Source organism: Mustela putorius, unplaced genomic scaffold, assembly GCF_011764305.1.
Source record: "Mustela putorius furo isolate JIRA1106 unplaced genomic scaffold, ASM1176430v1.1 tig00003834_pilon_pilon_pilon, whole genome shotgun sequence".
Lineage (NCBI taxonomy): Eukaryota > Metazoa > Chordata > Mammalia > Carnivora > Mustelidae > Mustela > Mustela putorius.
In genome coordinates, this window is record NW_025421987.1 from 77,044,753 (window position 1) to 77,067,389 (window position 22,637).

The following is a 22,637-nucleotide window of genomic DNA, read 5'->3' on the forward strand; positions in this document are numbered from 1 at the left end:
ATAAATATTAGCCACATTTCTCTCTTATCTGAGCCATAGCTAATAATTAGAAGACTTCCCATTCTGAGTCCACTGCTCAATTTCTCATTACCTCTAGGGTCTTGTTACTGAAACTTATGGCCTCTGGAAATAATTTAATTTAACTAAGTCTGTACTTTAGAGTTGTAAGCTCCAAATTCTTCTATTCTCTTCAACTTATGTGTCTAGAGTAGCCCTTTATTAGTGGATCACTTACCTTGTATTAGATCTTGTTCTAAGCACCTTTAATAATTTATCTCATTTACTCATAGTAATGCTAAAAATACAGTGCTGTTATTTCCATCTTACAAATGTGGAATTTAAGCATAAAGATACTAAGTAACTGGTCTAAATTTCATAGCAGAGCTAGGATATGAATCAAGTAGTTTGCTTATACAGTATACTAATTTAGAGATTGAAAAAGCAAAGCATTTGCATAATAAATTTCTTCATTGTGATTGCTGAGCAAGAATATAATAGTGCTGTGACCATATTTCTAAGTGGCATTAGTAATATATAACTTTTAAATGAAATTTCTATTTAACATGTATTTATCATCTGAAATATTTGCCAGCCATTCGTTTTGTTAGGCTAGATCTGCAGCAGTCAGAGACTGTATGTTACGTATTGAAATTTCTGCCTGTTTTGTATTCATCTTTTATTTCTATATAATTTATTTAATTTCAGCCAGTGAAAATGTGTGAAAGGAAGCATTCAGAAGTAACAATTTATTTTTAAACTAATCATATGCTCAGTAAGAATACAAATTCATTTTTTATCGATCTAAGCCTGTCATAACCTAGGAAAAAATACCTTTTAGTTCAACTTGTATCTGCTTTCTCTTTTGTATAAGATGATAAGTATATATAAAAGATGAATGTTTTAGTATATTGAATTTTTCAAAACAATTTAGCCTTTGGTGTGGGCCTGGGTGGGAAAGGATCTCACCTAAGTGAAGAAGGGATGTTGACAACATGGAAAATACACTCTCCTTTTCACAAAAATTGCATTTTATAAAAAAGGCTAAGTGGAATAATACAGAATGTAAGGATGCTACAGATATTTCTTTTTTTTTTTTTTAAGATTTTACTTATTTATTTGACAGAGAGAAATTACAAGTACACTGAGAGGCAGGCAGAGAGAGAGAGAAGGAAGCAGGCTCCCTGCTGAGCAGAGAGCCCGATGCAGGACTCGATCCCAGGACCCTGAGATCATGACCTGAGCCGAAGGCAGGGGCTTAACCCACTGAGCCACCCAGGCGCCCCGCTACAGATATTTCTATTTAAGGAAATGTAACAAGCTTCTATGACCTGGTCTACACCTTAAGTATGGTTGACCCTTGTAGAACTCCAGTTTGAACTGCACCAGTCCCCTTATACATGGGTTTCCCCCCTGCCCCCCAAATACAGTGTAGTACTGGAAATGTATCTTCTCTTCCTTGAGATTTTCTTTCTTTCTTTCTTTCTTTCTTTCTTTCTTTCTTTCTTTCTTTCTTTCTTTCTAAGATTTTATTTGTTTATTTGACAGAGAGAGACAGAGAAGGAACAGAAGCAGGGGGAGTAGGAAAGGGAGAAGCAGGCTTCCCACCAAGCAGGGAGCCCAATGCAGGGCTCAATCTCAGGACCCTAGGATGGTGACCTGAGCTGAAGGCAGACGCTTAATGACTAAGCCCTCCAGGTACCCCCCTCCCCTTGAGATTTTCTTAAGGATACTTTCTTTTCTCTGGCTTACTTTAAGAATACAGTATATCCTACATCTAACATACAAAATATGTGTTCCTTGACTGTTATTGGTAAGAATTCTAGACAGCAGTCAGTTATTGGTTAAGTTTGGAGGGGGTCAAAAGTTGTACATGGATTTTCAGCTGTTTGTGAGGTTGGCACCTCTAACCCCACATTGTTCAAGGGTCAACTATATATATCTTTTAGAGAAAGAGTCATGTGACAGATTCTAAAATCTACTGTATATAGTTTTTTAAATTATTCAAATAGACCTAGGGGTAAAATAATATGACAGTATAAATTAAGTGAATATCAGTAATAGAAAATATATGAAGTTTGAATAGCCTAATTATATGATCATATCTAAGACATGCTGATTTTGCTGAAAATTTCTTTTTATAATATATCTTTTCTATTATAGTTGAGAATTTGAAGTTCTGGTAAAAACACTGTTATATTTTCTACTTACCTCAGAGAATAGTTTATTTTATTTTATTTTACTTATTTTTATAGATTTATTTATTTTAGAGAGAGAGTGTGAGAGAGGGAATGAGAGTGAGGGAGAGAAGCAGACATCCTGTTGAACATGGAGCTGACTCCAGGGTCCCCAGGTTTTGATGTGGGGGAGTGATCTCACAACCTCGAGGTCATGACCTGAGTGGAAATCAAGAGTCCAACACTAAGCCACCCAGGTGCCCAGAGCATAGCTATTTTAAGGAAAGCTGCATTCTCTGTAGCGTGGATAAAATAATTTATGCTGACTCGAAATTGAATAATAGTACTTTCATTCAGTAGTTCAGAATTTGGGCTTATTTTTGAAGCATTTATTTTAGAAAAAGTGAAACAAAACTCTCAAGGCAGGGATTTATATGTATTTTTCCAAAAAAGCTATACTATATTCCTCAAAGCAAGGTAGTTTTAAGGATAAATGGTTTTCTAAATTTATATTATATATATATATATATATATATATATATAGAACATGTATATAATATATATGTAACTTGTTTTGCCATATAAATGGTTAAAATGCTTCATTGTTTATGTTCTCACATACTTATTTCCTTGGAAGTTTTCCTGAAATACTGTGGAAGTTGTTTCATCAAATGGCTCCATTTACCTTTGACCCAGTTACTGTTCTCCTAGAAGAGAGAATTTAGGATAAATTTATAAATATGTAATGGGTTCAGAAGCGGTAGTAAAGGTGTCAGGCAGATCCCCAGCATGGTGAGGACTTCATATCTGTATCTGCATTACATTCTAATTGATGGTTCTGTCTGATGTTTGAAAAGCGTTAAATTGCTGATGTACGTGTGATGGAATGCCTATTGTCAGGCTAGAAATGAAAACTCTGCCTCATCACTGCAGTTGGTTTTTAAATGATTTGTGGAGAAATGACTTTGAATGTTTGTATTAGAGGTCATAATTAGAGATCTCGTGTTTCCGTAGTAACTCCTGTGTGCCAAGTCTTCCTTGAGCATAAACCATGGTCTACAGTTTAATTTTTCAAACAACCTTTAAAGATAGAGACTCTGATTCATTAAAATGAAAAGCAGGAGAAATCTAAGAAACCACTTTGGGACAGTATCTAAATAAATTAATCAATAATGCATAAAGAGAACACTTAAAGAAGTAAACATCATAATACCATGGCCAGATAGCTGGGATTTATTGATGGTTAAGCTAAATAAGAAAAAATTGACTAGTGTACAAAATTGCAGTATTTTATAATATATGTTAAAATAGGTTGAATTGTGGGGTATTTAATATTACATTACTGCCAACTTATTAATCTCATATTTTTATAAAACCACAAATCATTTAAAGAAAAATGTACCTGAACATCACTTTTCTTAGTCTAAAGAATAATTCACCTCTGGATCTCAGTTTCCTCTTCTGCTTTAGGAATTTTCCTCTTATGTGTATGGATTTTAGCAAGTCTTTATTTCTGCTACTTTCAAGTTTTTCCTATCCTCCAGTATTTTCTTTTACCATTAAAAAAAAAAAAATTAACCAAGTGTGATTTGGAGCCTTCCTCTACCATTTAATAAATTATCACCTGAAGTAGATGAATAACTATTACTAAACCCAATTATTACTCTCTTTTTCTTTCTGTCTTGGTATGACTGAATATTCAAAGGTTGTGCTTCCTTGAATCATTTTGGAAACTAGGCTAAGCTAAAGGGAAGAAGGGAGGCTCAATGGGAGATGGCCTGAAAAATCATTCCAGAGGCTATTATGACATATAGTATCAAATAAACACCTCATGATAACAGTTGGTGTGTCATGCAGTGTTTTTCTCTTTTGTCTCTACATATAGACTAAATGTAAACAACTAAATCACAACTAGCATATATATGTATGAATGTCCATGGTGAATATCATAAACCTACCCCTCTCCATGATGTCTTACAGACCCATATAATTTCTTCTGCATTACTAAATTCATTTTTTCCAACAATCCTGCCTAATCCTTTCTCCTCTAATACTCGGGATGTTGCTTCTAAATATAGCCTATGCAACACTCAATGTATGTTTTAGGTGCACCGTCTTAATCTAATGAAAACATTATGAAGTTTATATTATTACCATGCCCATTTCATAGATGAAGACCATAGGCTGCACAGAAGCTAAGCCTTTTGCCCAAAGTCACGCTTTCCTAGCTTTTTTCTCTGAATCTCTGGCCCATGCATTCCTTCTTTGGAATGCTGGTAGTTCTGGATTTTTTTAAGTGCCCATGCTCTCTTCATTCTCATTCCTCTGTGTGTTTGTAAATCTTCCCCTTCCTGATTGTCATCCTTTTACCCACCCTGGCCATCCCTAGTTCACTCTTCCTCCTTTGCCAGAAGTATCTCAGAGATCACTTTCTTGGGGAACATTTTCCCATAGTCTATGCTACAGCCAGCGACCCCTGAGTCTCCCTGGCACTGGGCATTTTTTATTTAACATATAAGTTCGTTCATGCATTTATCTCTTATTGAATAGTTCTTTACTTGAGGACTAAGGACCCATTTATATTTGTTTTCATTGCCTATCCCAGAACCTGTCATGCATTACTTCTTGTTATTGAGTCAACTCTGGGTAAGAATGAATCCTAGATTATGAGGTAGCAGAAGAGATATCTAGACAGAATTATAGTTTTTATTGTTTAAGATGAATATTTAATTATGTTTGAATTCTCTGAAAAGTTCAGAACGTTTTAATTAACATGGACCTATGCAAACCCAGATTAGGGTTGTATATACCCATGATTCTGTGTGTGATGCCACTCCCTTTCATGAAGTCCCTGTTTGTATCTTTTTATTAGAGTTTATTTAATTACTGGCCCTAAGGCAGTTAGATAATCAGTTGTCTGTTGAGCTCTGTTCTTCACCCACCACAGTGGGATGCATAGAAAAACCATAAAACATAGCGAGGGACCTTAGAATCCAGCTGGGATGACAAATCTAATACACAGAAAATTTAAGTATAAATACTCCTAATCTGTAGCCATAATACACCAGTGGGTTACTGAATACAGACTAAAGACCACTTGTAGTTAATTAGCCCAGTTAGCTTAATACCACTCTGCAGGATATAACAAACTGTCATCCAAAACTGTGTAGGGGAGAAAATCTCCATCTGCCACTCCTCTAGCAAGGTTATGAAATCAAGCTCTCCTAGCTGGCATAAGGCTTCCCTTTTTGGATGGATGCCATCACAGACTTTGATTTAAAGTTCAGTGATCCAGGCCAATTCATGTCACTAGGTTCACAGAACATTTGGTCTTCTGTGGTAGCCTTAAAGTTTCCAGTCTTTTTGATAACTCATGACGAGGTAACCATACCATATTTTGCTTCTTGTATTTCAATAGTGTTCCTATCCATTGAGTTTTTATTTCTGTTCTACCCTGAATATCTTTTTAAATATAGCTCTTATAAATCATCCCAGAGTCTTTTTTTTTCTTCTTTCACTTACTAAACCACAGCTTTATTGCTTCTGCCCTTAGTTTTCCTTAAAAGTGATTTTGACAATGTGTAAGCTTAAATTTTGCCTTCATTATAATATATTATCCTCAATGCACTTGTACTGACTTTTTTTAGTCTCCTGAGCTTCAAAGGAATGATTGTGTGTATGTCAATTTTATGTTTTCTCATAGTTTCTCCAAGGATCTTCTACTTTATGCTACTTTTTTTTTTTTTTTGTCTTTTCTTCCTATTGTAAACATCAACAGCAAAACAGAAGATTAAATAATTAATGAATATATGGTTTTTCTATAGGGACAATATATTTCTCCTGATTATAATCACTAAAATTTTATGGGCATCTAATTTGGATTGCTGTTTTCTTTTGTTTTCACCATGGTGATTTTCATTATTATTTGTTTTGTCAACCTTAAAAGTAAACAGTCAATTATTTTATCTGCAAATGGTTTTTTTCTTGAATAGCAGAGGAATTGCAATTCAGGACCTACAAACTTTGGCAAACCATAGGAAAGTTTGGAGATCAGTGGAGAGAACTGTTGCTTTACTGAGTAAAAGAAAGATGTGAGCGCTGCTTTGAATGAAAAGTCAATTGAAGCAAAGTGAGAGTTCAGTGGTGATGAGTTCTGGTTGGCTGAGTTGTTGTATTTTCTTACTTGCTAGGCTTGTTGCCCAACAGAGAGAAAATTTTCCTTTCTCCTGCTGGCGTAATAAAGTAAGCTTCTTCGAGTTGGGAATGTAAGATATGTTTCTTTCTGTTGGGATGTGTCATTGGCTGAGGGCAAGGTATGAGATCTCCCCCTTCTGATCTCCCCACTCCAATTTAAATGAGTCTCTTTTATTTTATTTTACAGCTTATTTTAAGAAAACATGCTTCCCTTATTTTCACAGGTAAAAAGATGGCCTATCAGAAGGTGAATGCAGATCAAAGAGCACCAGGGCATTCACAGTACTTAGACAATGATGACCTTCAAGCCACTGCCCTAGACTTAGAATGGGACATGGAAAAGGAACTGGAGGAGCCTGGTTTTGACCAGTTCCAACTAGATAGTGCTGAGAATCAGAACCTGGAGAATCCAGAGACTGCAGATCTCAATCTTGATTCCATTCAACCAGCAACTTCACCCAAAGGAAGGTTTCAGAGACTTCAAGAAGAGTCTGACTATGTTACCCGTTACACAAGATCTGCACCAAAGAGCAACCCCTGCAACTTCTGCCGCCTTTTAAAAGTACTTTGCACAGCCATCATTTTATTTATTTTGGGGATTTTGATAGGCTATTATGCACATAAAAAATGTCCTTCAAATGCTACATCTTCAGCAACGCTTGATCTTCAGTTATACCAAGAGATTCTCGAGACAATCCAAGCAGAAGATATTAAAAAGTCTTTCAGGTAAGTGGAGAAGAAATGGATGTTGGTGGGATGCATTTCCTGGGAAAGATATCTCACAGGAAGTATTGAGTTTATGATTTTGCCATGGTTTAAGATTAGTCCAGCAAGCTGAGCAACAAAGCTTACCAAAATACCCTTCACAGAGAGGGTGCACATTTCAAATTTATGATACTATAATATGAATTTATGATGCTGTTTTATTAATTGATTATAAGAACCACAACTACTGTGGAGACTAAAATATTCCAGGCATTGCATATTATCCCTCTTGGGAAGCCCAGGTAGGCCAAATTGAGATGCAAAGACAGCTGGATATATGTGTAATAAAAACTAGGGCATTAGCCATATGATTGAAAATTTTAATGACACCAGAACAAAATAAACCTCATTTATGAGCTGAAGTAACTGTCTCTCATGGTTAAGAGCTAAGATAAACACAGGTAGTATTTGGTTTCCTGCATCCTTGGGCTTCTCAGTGAGCACTTTTTTTTTTTTTTTTTAAACATCGGGTTCCAAAAGTTTGTACATGACCTCTCTAGCCAGAATGTGTTGATTTTTAAGTTAAATGGCCAGAAAATATTCTTTAACCGGCATTATTCTGAGTTCTTGGGAAAAGTTTCACTATTGCCATATGACTAGTGGGTAACTTGAAACTTTTGTTGCATTGCAAAGGTTATCTTGAAACTTTGGTGAGTTGTTACATTTTTAATGAAATGAAGAATTGGAAAGCAGCTTTCCCGTGTATTTTCCATATGTGCCAAGAAAGGACAGTCCTAAGTGAATCATGGACATAGAGGCGTGAGAGGGATACTGCTTCCCCAGGATAGTCTTCCTATATTGCATGCACTCATTACTGCCAACATGTTAGCATATGTGCATTTTTAGGGATCTTCTAAGGGAACATAACCACTGAAAATGTATCATTGAATCTATGTGCTGGAATATCATGTGTATTGATGTTGGTGAGTTATTATTTTCTTCCTAAAGATCACATCTGAATGACTAATGCCAATTTGTTTGCTGTACCCTTCTGTGTCTGCTATTCATTGTTGCATAAACAGGTAATACGCAGATAAGACTTTCCATGATATTTCCCTATGTAAAATTGTTTATATAGAATTGAGCTGAGAGCTATCCCATTATCTTATAAAGAGTAATTGTAACAGTCATGCTCTAACAGACAACAGAAAACTCTCTGAATATTTAAAGCAGAGGGCACTGAAAGGAGAGAAATTACTCCATCAAAGATAAAAATCTGAGAGGGCATAGTGAGGCAGCCCAAAGAAAAGAAGCCATTACTAAGCCTAGGCTGAAGAGACAAAGGGACTGGGGTAACTTGGTGGAAGCTGTAAATTTCTATATACACAAATGCGGGGGAGAAGATGTAGCTTCAGCTACTGAAGGCAAAGAGAAAGTAAGAAGTACCACAGCTTTTCCATTTCTGCTGTTCTGTAGCATCCTACTGGTTGTCCCACTGGCTGACCCCAGCAGGGTTACTGCGGACTGAGAGCCTGGGAAACTCTCTCTGAAGGGGTCAGCTCCCTGGAACAAGGGAAGTGGGAGAAGGGGTCTATATGCCTTTTGTGGACTAACCAGCCTACATATTTATTTTCTTTCTCTTGCTTTCTTTGCCTTATTTTTCCCCCAGCATTGCAGACAACTTCAAAAACTGATTTATGTCCTTTCTGCAAACACGCAGCTTATTTTAAAATTTTAAATATGTAATTAAATAAAAATATTCACTCATTTCCTCAGAATAGAAGTTGCATGACAGTAAGGCATATTTTCTCCTTTTAAACTTAAAAACCAATAATCTATCTATCTATCTATCTATCTATCTATCTATATATATATGTATTTCAAAGCTAGCTACAAAAATATAACCACTAGCAGTTATATTACCAGGCAGTGTTCAGTGAGTCAGTGAGTGGTTGGATACATTCACAACTGCACTCCATCAGATAGCTGCATATTTTTCTTTATGGAGATAAGAGATTTTTCTTTAATCAATATTTTGGTACAAATATGTTTATAGCAACTTTCTCCAAATAGCATATTCCCATCCCAAAACTACCTTTTCCCTAATAGTCATGCTAACAACGTGCCTTATCACAAGTACTTGCATTTATTAAGTTACCTCAGCATTAACTCTGTATGTCACAGGTTCCTTCCTACTACTACTTTTCACAAATTTATGATCAGTTTTGAGCTCTTATTGGCAGACTGTTTGTTGTGCATCTGTTGCTCTCTCTCTTCTTTACTGGTTTCCCATCTCTGCTCATGCTCTAAGACTAAGTCAGTTCTTTCCAAACATCCCAAAATTATGCAACATAAAAGATACTCTTTTTATAATAGATTATATTGCAGACTCCATGAGGGAGTGAACCAAATTTGCTCAGCCCTGTAATAGATTCCTATTGTAGACAGACATTAAATAAGTATTTTTCTAAGGGAAGAAATAAATGCCTGAATAAGTGAGAAACAGATCTGTATTTAATTGATCAATTATATTATGTATTTTGAAAATCACTTGACTTACCATTTGTATTTTTCATATTATACTCAAAACATTATTAATATAATTCCTACTTATATTATAAAATATATTTATGTTATATATAGTTACTCAGAGGATATGCTGTTTTCTTATTTTTTAAAAATGACAATTCATATCAAAACCAAAAACTATAAAAATGTTAAAGTACACTGTTGATGTCTCAGTTAAAGCTGAGGCTTGAAGACAATTGGTACTGTGTTTCTGATTAGGACCAGCATGCAGAACTTGGGGCTGGGGAGGGTAACATAATTCTCTGAGATGATCACCCGGTTTTACCCTATAAAAGGTTGAAGAGGCTAAGAAATAGAAAAGTGGATACAGAAGACTTTTTTTTTCTTTTCTTTCTTTCTTTTTTTTTTTTTTTTTTAAGTTTTTGAGAGAGAGATGCTAGTGGTGTTAAGTCCCATTTCTTATCAAGGAGGAAGCTTCAAGTCCAGTGAAAAAGGGTTAAATATGACTACTTGGAAGAACTTGATAGCTGCCTCACAGAGTGCCGGAGTCCTACCTAAGAAATCTAAGTAAAAAGATAGACTGGTTAGTTGCTGATAGAAGTACAAAAGAAGAGGTTTTGGGTGGCCTATGGCAGTTTGCTTCTAGGGACTCTATCCAGGCAAACAGACAGACAGAAAATATGAATGTGAATGAATAGGAGGGAGAGAATCACTACGATTGTGCCTCCACCTGCTATTCATATGTTCTGATCCTGATCATCAGTATGATGGTAGTAGGAGATGGGACCTCTGGGAGGTGTTTAGGTCATGAACATATATTTCTCACAAATAAGACTAGTGATCTTATAAAAGGAGGCCCCACAGACCTCCCTAGTTCTTCTACCATGTGAGAACACAGTGAGGAGGTATTCTTTATGAACCAGGAAGAGGGACCTCACCAGCCACTAATCTGCTAGTGCTATCTATGATCTTAGACTTCCCAGTCTCCAGAGCTATCAGAAATGTTTATAAGCTAACCAGTCTGTGGTATTTTGTCACAGAAGCCCAAATGGACTAGGGGCTGGGGAGATGGGAGATGTGGAAGAGGGGCTATCTTACAGATATTTTCCAATAAAGCTTCCTGGATGGCTAAAAAGAACTTGTCAGGCAGAGCTAGAAGTATGGGGCTGTGGAATGAGTAAGTATCAGAGCTGGAGGAGAATATATTACCCACATCAAAGGATGGTGAGAAGTCCCCAGGAGTGGGACAAATGGATCTCCAAAGAACCCACAAGCCAGACTCAAGAGGAAAGGCCAGCTGACAATTCTAGCTAGATTCAGAAGGTACCATGCCATATATGAGGTATCTGTCAGGTGAGAACCTTTTGCTCCCTCTTTACCTATTCTCACTTGCCTCAGCCCTGAAGTTACAGACACACAAAGCAAAGAAGCTGGCTGCTCTCCTTTCTTTGACTTCAAGGCTTCCACTTTAAAGATGGTCAAAAGTGGGAACAAGTTCAAAATTCTGACTACTAAATGACAATGAACATTTTAATTACCCACTAGAGGAACTCAAGTCACATAATAGTCACCAGGGTTAATGGAGTTTTGTTTTGTTTTATTCTAGGAATAAGAAAAAGAAAAAAAAACTAGCCCCAATGAATAAATGTAAATGGAAGAGAAGGAAAGTACTTTATGATTCCATTCCCTGAGTTAAAAGTTATCTAATGTAGAGGATACACATGGGCTATTTTTATGTTCAGTATTATAGAAAAGTACATATATGAATGATCATAGAGAATCATTGATAGACATATTGACTGTATATCCTAATTTAAGAACCTAATTATCCCCTAATAAAGCTCACATAATACATTAACTTAAGCCAAGTACTTGGTATATTGGCCAAATAAAAGAAAACCAATCAGTTTAGTTACACTTGATCCTGTTTGTAGACATGCTCAAGATTAGCATAGGAATATGAAGACCATATTAGTGCATGTGTAAATGTATGTGTGTATATATTAATCTTCTGATTCTCTCGGTCCCTTCTGTCTATGTGTAACTTGTTGCTATTTGAAAAAAATGCCTGGGTGCCTGGGTGGCTCAGTTGGTTGAGTGATGGTCTTCGGCTCAGGTCATGATCCTGGAGCCCCAAGATCGAGTCCTGCATTGGGCTCCCTGCTCAGCTCTGCTTCTCTCTCCGACCCTCCCCACTGTCATGCTGTCTTCTCTCATTCTCTGTCTGTCTCAAATAAATAAATAAAACCTTAAAAAAAAAAAAAAGAAAGAATACCTTAACATTTAACATTATTGGTTTATCTCTTCCACAGAGCTTCTGTGTAAGCGAAGGGCTGTATTCAGATATATAGCAGATACATTCTGATGAGTCAGACTCAAAATAGGCCATTGAAAGTTGTTTCATTCTATGCTTTTGGTGTGTTGGAATAGTAACCACTTAGATGATGCCAGTTTATTGTAAGCATCACATGAGGAGGCTAGGCCCATCCAATGATCTGTGAATAGGAATTATTCACTTGATCAGGTCTTATTAATATAGACTCAGGATCTAGTCCATTCCAGGGACCTCAATAGCCATACTCCTCTGATTTTCACTGAAGTGTTGAAGCACTAAAGTAACTTAGCTCCATTTCCATCTTTACCACTTTTTGTTTGCTTTATTTTTTTTTCTTGTCATAGCACCAGCTGCTCTATACCCCAGTATATGATTCTACTGTTCCTATTCCCCAGAATGAAATGTTATTTTGAGGACCAAAGGCAACTGTGGCCCTGCATCAAGTGTTTATCCTTGGTCTACTCAACTTTGGCCAGCTGAGGTGCTGGTCACCTTGTATAAAACACGTTAACCTAGAGCTGTTGAGAGAGCACTTTAACTCAGAAGAAGCTTCAATGTGGCAGGTCTAATGTTTTATGTATATTATATAATGAAGTCACTAAGCCTTTATCACATATTTATCATACGTATTGTCGAATGAATGACCTCTGTGTGTATGTGTTAAAGATCACAAGCACATTGCTTAGTAAAAGATGTTAACTTCAAACTTTAGTTACCAAATATAATACTATAATAATAAAACATTTGAAATGGATGAACTAAAGAAGTTTAGTATATTTTTGAATGCAGGAATGTGTTGACTTTTGACAGCTATAGAAGCTGTGAAATGGTGAGAAAGAAAACATGTGCTGTATCTTAATTATGCCTAACATGGCATTTTTTTTGTTCTTTTTTAAACGGAAAGAACATTATTGTTTTTCTTACTTACAAGTAAAATATGTAGAGAAAATTAGAATTAATAAAAAGCCACCCATATTCCTATCCCCCTCTTTCATCATTTTCTTTCTTTCCAATCAATAACCAAAATTGTATTATAATACATATATGCCTTTCATATCTACTTTAGAATTTTTTTAACCTACAATATATTTAGAACTATTTTTGATGCCAATAAAATAGATTTAAATCATTATATTAAAATGCTGCTGGTATTCTATTATACAGGTGTCATAAATTTATTGAACCTGTTTCCTATAAATGAACATTTAGGTTGTTTTTACAAACATTCTCTTTTTTAAAATTTAATTTAATTTAATTTTCAGTGTTCCAAAATTCATTGTTTATGCACCACACCCAGTTCTCCATGCAATACGTGCCCTCCTTAATACCCACCAGTAGAGTCACCCAACCCCCATCCCTCTCCCCTCCAAAACCCTCAGTTTGTTTCTCAGAGTCCACAGTTTCTCCCCACTGTCATGCTCCAATTTCGCCCAATTTCCCCCAATTCATGTCTTCTTTCCTTCTCCCAATGTCCTCTGTATTATTCCTTATGCTCCACAAGTAAGGGTTTCACTTACAATTGACTCTTTCTGCCTGACTTATTTCACTCAACATAATCTTGTACATATGCCTTTGCTTCTTTAATTATTCTTTTCTGATAGATTCCTGGAAACAAATCACAGATTCAGGGAGTTTAAATTTGTTTAGTTATTGGCTTTGTCTTGCCAAATTGCTTTTCAGAGCTGCCAAGCATCCAGTCCTTTATTTGTTTTGATAGGCCAAAAATAATGTTGACAAACTTTTTATATCTTAATTGACCATTTGCATTTCTTTTTGCATGTATAAACTACTTTTTTAAGAATTTTCCCCATGGGGGCACCTGGGTGGCTCAGTGGGTTAAGCCACTGCCTTCGGCTCAAGTCGTGATCCCAGGGTCCTGGGATCGAGTCCCGCATCAGGCTCTCTGCTCAGCGGGGAGCCTGCTGCTTCCTCTCTCTCCCTGCCTGCCTCTCGGCCTACTTGTGATCTCTCTCTGTCAAATAAATAAATCAATTCTTTAAAAAAAAAAATAGAATTTCCCCCATGGTCTTTATAGGTTCTTTCCATGGCCTTTACAAGTTGAGAAACTTAAAATAGTCTGTTACTTTATGTATGGTATCCCATCTTTCTGGATTTTATTTAGTAGACACATTCATTAACAAAATAAAATGAACAATAATCTGTCTGGTTTTATCTACTTTTAAATATCTGCATTATCTGGACGAGGCAATATTTTTCATCACTGTCTGGGTTGGTACAAGCAATTAAGTATGAATTATATGATGCTGGGAAATGATCTTTGCAAACATAACGAAAACACCTCATTTTTTTTTTTTTTAAGTTGGTAATACACTCTTAAAAGTGTAGGAAATGTAAACTTTCTTCCGCCCTATCTTGATGAACAAGACCTTATCTGAAAACCTAGGGAGCATTCAATATTGTTTCATATACTTCATATTTTATTAATTACTTGATATACTACGTTGAAATGGATTTTCAAATCTAGTTTTCTCTTTTTCTGAAATGTACTTTTAAAATTCATCTGTTGCTTTGTTGCTTCTCCCCCCTCCCTTTTCTTTTCGTCTTTCACCTCTTCCTGCTCACTCAGTGCCTTTTGGCGACAGTAGTTTATTTAATTAGTAATACCTGTCATTTGAGTGATATCTTTCATAGTACCAATTAAACTTTGCCATCGACATTATTTGGTTATGTTACGTGGCTTTAATGTCATGGAACTAAAGGAGTAGTGAATCTGCTGCTCACATACTGCTATTTTCTGTTATATGCCCCCTCTGTGTCTATGATAGCCATAATCCTCTTTTTCATTGTGCCTAGACCTTGCCTCAGAGTCCTCCTCAAACCAACGTTCTGGGCAGCCTGTGTTAATTGATCAGAGGTGCATATGAAGATTTGCCATTCTTGTCCTATGTTATCCCTATACAGGATCACATCATAAGAATTAGTTCATTTAGGGACGCCTGGGTGGCTCAGTTGGTTAGACGACTGCCTTCGGCTCAGGTCACGATCCTGGAGTCCCGGGATCGAGTCCCGCATCGGACTCCCAGCTCCATGGGGAGTCTGCTTCTCTCTCTGACCTTCTCCTCGTTCATGCTCTCTCTCACTATCTCTCTCTCAAGTAAATAAATAAAATCTTTAAAAAAAAAAGAATTAGTTCATTTAAATTGTATGAATGAATTTCTTCTGGAAAGGGAAAGTTCATACTCTTTTCAGGCCAGCTAAGTGCAGCAAGAACCCTAGACTTATAGCTACTCTATACTTCTAAGGAGACTAAAATTTTAGCCTGCTTGTTAGCATCCACTATATTCAGATGATGACTTATTCTAAGCTGATCACCTGAAGGGAGAAAAATCTCTATTCAAGATATGTAGAAATGAAATCCATTATTCTCTCTTCCACCTAAATTGTGGTCCACCTACCTTCATTTACCATCCCTTGACCTAAGACAGTAAACAGTAGTGCTGCTTCTCTGTCCCATTCTTTTAACCCAGAGACCAGGTTTGTTTACTTCTTATAATATCATTGTCTCGCCTGTGCTCATAGTGTGTCTTCATCTTGTCATCCTTTCCATTTCACATCTATCACCCATGATTTATCTCTTCCTTTGGTTTAAGAGTGTCATAGTCCCTTTATCAAAGAATATATGATTGATCTGGTTTCCTGTTCAACAAAGCTGACAACTACACATTCTCTTCAGTCTTAAATGAAGGAGGCAGTGTAGTCCTTGACTAAAGAAAAGCTCTCTGTGGAGTTTATGGAGGCCCATAAACCATTCATGGTTTTCAGAGCATTAGAAGACCCCTTTAGGGGCTCCCTTCTGAGTGGCTCAATCATTAAGTGTCTGCCTTCAGCTCAGGTCATGATCCCAGTGTCCTGGGATCAAGCCACCCAGCGGGCTCACTGTTTCGTAGGAAGCTTGCTTCTCTCTCTCCCACTCCCCCTGCTTGTGTTCCCTCTCTTGCTGTGTCTCTCTCTGTCAAAAAGATAAATAAAATCTGAAAAAAAAAAAAGACTCATTTAAATTCATGATTTTTTCTTTCTTCTGATGTTACGGGACTTTCACTTTTGCAGCTCTGCTTTTGTACAAATGCAAGGCTTGATGATGGTGATGCAGTCAGCAAGTGTTCTCCTCAGGTCTCCAGATGCACTTTCCAGCCATCTGTCTGTCCTCCTCTGTTGTGCAGTCTTTTTTTGGTCTCTGTCTTCCCTACCTTTTTTATTTTTTTGTTCCTCGCCAATTTCAGTATTAGAATGAGAGCAGAAAGATTGGGAGAAATGAAAAAGGCAATATAGAAACTGGCACTTTAATTGGAGAAAAAGAAGTAAATGTTTAACAAAGGTACAAGTAATTCAATTTATGCAAATAATAACAGAATGAATTTAACAGTAATAGAGTGATAGTTCCTAAAGGAAGTAATTAGCTATTCTATCATTGATCTCTCCAGATAACAAATGTACATTGTCTTAAATATAAACACAAAAAAGAATACATAGTATAAGATTTACTTAATTATGCATAGTATTTTATTGCTGTGGAGTTTGGAGAAAGGAGCTGCTTCGCTCAGAGTTGCTCAGTGTTACCCAGAATGACATCTATTCTCTTAACGGACTAGATGAACAGACCAATGAAAGCTATGCTCTTCACATTCTTTGGGCATTTGACCAGAGCAAGAGCAGCATGCCCCATAGGATGAGTCAGGGTTATTGACAGTGGCTTTTGTCTGCAGTAACTTTATCAATCCTGACCTGTTCAAATACTAGGCATCCTTCGAGGTCTGGCTCATGTTCGTTTCGATCTCCTACCAATTGAGTTCTCTCTCTCCTAGTAACTTGCAGAGTTTCATTTTTTTTTTTTTTCTTTTTGTTTGCATGAAACACTTCTGCTTTGCAGTGGACAAAGAACTATATAAGTCTGGCACAGTACTTGAGTCATAACATGCAAAAACTCAGTAAATCTTTACTGTGGAGAGAATAAACCCAGAATATCTAGACCTTGATAAACCCTTCACTTGCATGTGGTTTCTTTTCTTTTCTTTCTCTCTCTCTTTCTCTCTCTTTTCTTTTTTTTTTTTAAGAAAAAGTAATGTGTGCTTCTGGTTATGGATCTATATTACTGGAATTTGAAATTAAAATCATATCTGTGACTTTAGATATACAATGTAATGTGTATATATATAATATATATATAATATATATATAATATAGTATGACATACACACACACAAATGACTTTGGTTTCTAAGCATATTTTATCTACATTGTCATTGTCTACATTGTCTTAGTCTGTGCTAATTTTTTTATTGTTATGATAGAGGATTTTCTTTTCCCTTATGTAAACATATGCTGAATATCTACTATATTGCAGGCGTTGGGCTAGTCAATTTACATTTTTTAATGATATTCTGTTTAATGTAGTGAATATTCTTTGCCATCAAAAAGAAGTGAAAGTAAAAATTTCACAAAAAGGTAATTTCTGTGAGTGCAGGTTTTATGTTGGTACAAAGTGGATCCCCTTACAAGTCTTTTTATGCTCTACCAAGAAGAGGTTGTCTTAGTCTAGGTCTAGTTCTGCCAGAACACTTGCTTTCTTCCTGCTTTGCTGCTTTCTTGCCCTCTCTGTCCTGTCCCTCCTCCCTCCCCATTCCTTGCCCCACTTTCCCTTCCAGGCACACACAATTTTTTTTTTTTTATCCTTAAAGATACATACTAAGATTGGGTTACTTAACTTCCTAGTAAACACCTATCCTTTTCTTAGCCTTTTTTCCTGAATCTCCTGAATCTATCTGATGTAAAACACCAGGACTATGTTAAATTGTTAAGAATCAAAATGCTGATATTTTAGTTTTTCAAATTTGACTTTTGTTGTATTCTTAGTAGGAGGAATATATTTTACATTATGAAAAGACTCTTTTGCAGTGACAATGGTCAATGAAATTTTTCCATCAAATATATCAAGGTCATCTGTGCTTACTGCCTGCCTATCCTGAAAATGGTTTAACCTTAAGACTTGTCACATATTTCTTCAATCTTTCCTGCATCGGCTATAATGTGCTTTTTCATCCGTTCACTTCTTGATCTTATTCATTCCAAAAAGGGAACAAGATCAGTCAGATGTAGTACAAGGGAAAAACAAACCTTTTTCTCTAAGGATAAAGTATGTCAGTTTCCTGTGGATTCACTTGACTTCCCGACACTCTAGCGACAGAAAAGTTGGTAATGATCACATTTAGTAGAGTGAAGTATAAGTTAAACACAGGAGGGCTGGGAACTGATTACATACTTCTCTCTTTCATGTTCCTTTTTAATGTCAATGAAATCAAGGTTCAAATGGTGAACATGGCCCTTTGAGATATGCAATTTGAAAATCTCAATCCGTGCTACAGAAATTAAGCAAAATGCTCGAAAATTGTGGATAAAAGTATCAATTCTATAATCTCATCAGGGTGGTTACAGGGGAAATTTAAATGAAAATATATGTGAAAATAGATGATATGCATATTTTCCAAATCAAATTAAGTACTTTATTACAGTCACTTAAAAAATTTTCAAATAGGTGTTTCTAGGTGATAGGAAAGAAAGTTGTCTAGCAATTCACATACCTAAAAAGGGGTGATGAAAACTTCTTCTTCATTGCTTCTATCCTGAGAAACCATCACAGAATGGATAGATAAGTTTATTTTCCAAAATTTAAATGGTTATAACCACAATGTAATTGTTAATTTTATGTGTCAGCGTGGCTAGGCCACAGTGCGCAGATTTTTGATCAACATTGTTCTAGAGATTTCTGCAGAAGGTTTTTTTTTTCTTTCTTTCTTTCTTTTTCTTTTTCTTTTTTTTTTTTTTTTTTAAGATTTTACTTACTTGTCAGAGAGAGAGCGCACATGCAGGGGGAGCTGCAGGCAGAGGGAGAAACAGGCTCCCCATTAAGCAGGGAGCCTGATGCAGAACTCCAATCCATGACCCTGGGATCAGGACCTGACCAAAGGCAGGCATTTAAGTGACTGAGCCACCCAGGCTTCCCTGCAAAAGGATATTTTTTAAATGAAATTAACATTTAAATCAGTAGACTCTAAGTAGAGCAGATTACCTTCATTATTTTAATTAATGGGTGAATCTCATCCAATCAGTTGAAGGCCTTAATAGAAAAAGACCAGAGGTTTCAGCAAGAGGAGGGAATTCTACTAGCAAATTGCCTTTGAACTTGAATTGCAGCTCTTTCTTGGGACTCCAGCATTCTGGTCTACACCATGAATTTTGGATTTCTCAAGTGTCTACAGTTGTATAAGCCAGTTCCTTAAAATAATGTCTCTGTATGTATGTATGTATGTATGTATGTACATCTTGTTGGTTTTCTTTTTGTGGAGAATCCTAAGTAGTAGTAATACGGATTTAGGGAGCTTAAATAAACCAATACAATATGGCTGTTTTGTTTTGTTTTTTTCATAGAATAATTTAGTTAGCCTTTAGGGTTAAACTGAACAATATGGAAAATTGGTACTAGTATGAAAAAAAATAGTGCCCATCATTACCTTTATTTTATTAATAAATTTCAGATCTTATTTTTAATGTAATAAACACTGTTAAACTTATGGAAGGATAAAAGCTGAAATTATATTCTATATGTGTAACAGGCATTTCAAACATTTTATCAAAGATTTTAATTTTATCTAGTTTGTGGCATCAAAAATGTAGTCAACTGGCCTAGCAAAAATGCACTTTCCAAATTTTATAAAGTGTCATTCTTATCTGGGGGAAAAGCATTCAACTTCCCTTCCTTTCATTATAACTGGAGCAAATATATTAAATTTTATATGCCTGATTTGGGAAATCAGTTTCTGTCTTCAATAACTGATTGTGTGTTATAGCTGGGTCCTTTACAAATGAAGTGCACTTCTATTGCTTAAAAATTGCTTTCCTGTGCAACATGATGTAGTAATGAATTAAATCCAAATGAGCCTTATATTCACAATGTCATAATATGTAACTTGTCCCCTGTGGAACTTTTTTATTATCTAATACAAGACAAGCTAATGTCTTCCCCTCATGGCTCACTTCTCAGAAGGCTATGCAGCTTTCAGTATTAGAAATAAAGAAAGAAAACTGTGATTTGAGATCAAATTACCTTTTTATAAACTCTCTAAATCACAGAGAGCACCTTAACATGTCCCAAAATATGCAAATCAAATTCTGATAGAACAAGAAACAAAAGGAGTAGTTCCAATTCCATGGAGTACATTTCTATCTGTGAGAGAAAAATGAAACTGAACATTTTTCTTTGAACAGAACTGTGTGCAGGTGGTTTTTACCTTCAATAAAAATAAAATAAGTGTGGGCGTTTTCTCTCTAGTTCTTCACTTGGTTTCATCATATTAACTATTCTGTAGGGAACAACTTGTAAGATCAGCTTGTACCAATATTGTAGTTCAAGCTGCTACATAGATTCAAAAGCTCTAATTTATTAGCCTGATAATTTTTATAATTCGATGAAATGTCAGATATTCCCTTATTACAGCTGCCTTAGGTGTGTCTCAGTGGCATACTGGAATTTGACTGAGTATTTAAAAATGTATCTTACTATTTCATATAGGCAAAAAGCAGAGGGAGAAAAGTGTTTATTTTAGTCCAGTGGAACAGCCAAGATAAATTTTATCAGGTTTTCATAGGCTGCTACTTCTTGTGGTTTAGTGTGTTTTTTTGTTTTGCTTTGTTTTGTTTTGTTTTTTTTCTCTTGGCTGAGGCATCTTGCTCTGTGAACCTTCACTGGATCTGAATCAGTTGCTGCTGGCATAACACATGGTCAAGATGGAAGCCTTCCTTTCTTATTTTAAATAGAGAAACTGTATTTCTATAAGATGGCTCTCTCCTGGTTTTAATTACTGAATTACATTTTAGTCAAATAATTAAAATCATACATGATTATAAGCACATTCTATAGAAAATTATTAGAGAGTTCAGGGAAATATCAAAACCAGCACTGTTACATAGAAAAGAGACATCTCAACTTTCTAAACTGAAGGGTTTGTATTGTTCTTAATTAAATTTATATCCCATTTTAAAAATACTGCCTTAGCCTACAATCATAAGACTTAGCCATTGTGCCTTTTACCATGTAAACTATAGTGACACAAAACTACACGTGTAGTTAAGTAGATAGGGAGGGAGGGAGAGAGAGAGAGATTGACTTTAACTTGAAATGATCAGTTCAATTTCAAATGGACATTTACTAGGTTCCTGAAGGATTGATTAATCCCTCTGCACATCTAGCCCAGGCTGCCTATGGAACTGCCGCCTTGCTTAGCTGTTTGGCGGAGCTTGCCCCTTCTCTGTGCTCTGAAAGACTGCCATAGAGCTCTTCTTCCTTCTAGTTTATGTGCTTTTTGTTGCTACCTTGGCAAAAAACAACCAAAACAAACACACACATACACACAAAGGGAGTAATAAAAAAAAAAAAAAAGAAAGAAACAAACCCACTTCTTAGGAGTGAGTTCAGCAGGGAGCAACAGGTAGGGGGGGATGGTGAGCTTTGACCATTCTTGAATTTCTCTTCATTTGCAGTATTCAACATGGAATTTAACTTGCAAGTAAGAAACCCTGTGCTTCATAATTAAAAAAAAAAAAAATGAAAGAAAGAAAAAGAAAGAAAGAAACCCTGTGCTTCATGGCTGCTTCATTTTAAAATTACTGAATATTGAATCACTTACTTAAAGTTCTGCTTTACTTTTCAAAATAGCCTCATTTCTGAAGATTGCCTCGTATCTCCTAGTTTGTTTTTTCTTGTTTGTTTTTGTTGTTGGTTTCATAAATTTCATATTACACACAGAACTGGTATGGTATAAGTAGTAAGAGAAACATCTTTCTTATAACTCAGTCTGAAATAACCATCCTAAGGATGATATGTTAATCTTAGACTCTTGTGTTCTTAGTTCTTGTTTAAACAGTGGCAATCTTTTGAAAGAATTGCTGTTTGCTAATTATATGCAATTATGGTCTGACACTCAGTGGTGCATGTTAACTTTTTTAAAAGACTGCAGGCAGTATCAGTGAAGAGAGCTGCTTTACAGATTTAAAAATTAAACAAAAATATCCACATTTTTTTAAAACATCTACTTATAGTGCCATTTCATTCTGTTAATGGATAGGGACATAAGATTGGAAGGTGCTCTGCAGTAGCCTTATTCAGTCACCCTTTTGGCAGGAAAAGTCGAGAAGTTGAGACCACAGGATTTGAGGAGGCTTAAGGCAGGAGTTCTAAGAAAGTAGTACCTGTTTGGCAATCACAATGGTAGAGAAGATAGTGATTGCTACCACTGATTCCAGAAATAACTTTTTTTACCCCCCCCACCCCGCCCCCCAGTGCTGGGAATAGGGAAAAATTGAGTGACAGAAAATACGGATAATAAGCATTGCTACCGTGTTCTGTAACCAGGGAAAAGAAACTGGGCATTGTGAGAAATGTCACTTGGAAAATAATTTGCTGATTGGCTGGAGAAAAAAAAAAAAAGGAAGCTGTGAAAATGACATAGGATAATTAAAAAAATTAGGAAAGCTAGACAACAGTTCGGGGTTGAGAGAAACAAGATGAAACAATCAAAATGCATTGTTTTCTTTCTGCCTGGTGATTTAAGAGAGGGCTTCTGGATTGGAAACCTGGGTTAGAAAGTAATCAATAAAGGCAATACTATCGTGAGAATCTAGTCTGGAAA

General features: G+C 35.9%; 1 protein-coding gene across 5 annotated transcripts in view; it reads left to right on the forward strand.

The window, feature by feature from the left end:
• NAALADL2 (N-acetylated alpha-linked acidic dipeptidase like 2) overlaps positions 1–22,637 on the forward strand; it is a 1,340,010-nt gene that overhangs the window by 649,293 nt on the left and 668,080 nt on the right. For all 5 annotated transcript variants that reach the window (XM_004756608.3, XM_045088639.1, XM_004756611.3 and 2 more), the window contains one exon: positions 6,593–7,094. In XM_004756608.3, coding sequence (XP_004756665.1) covers positions 6,601–7,094 — 494 coding nt within the window. In that variant the 5' untranslated portion in view covers positions 6,593–6,600. The remainder of the gene's footprint in view (positions 1–6,592; positions 7,095–22,637) is intronic.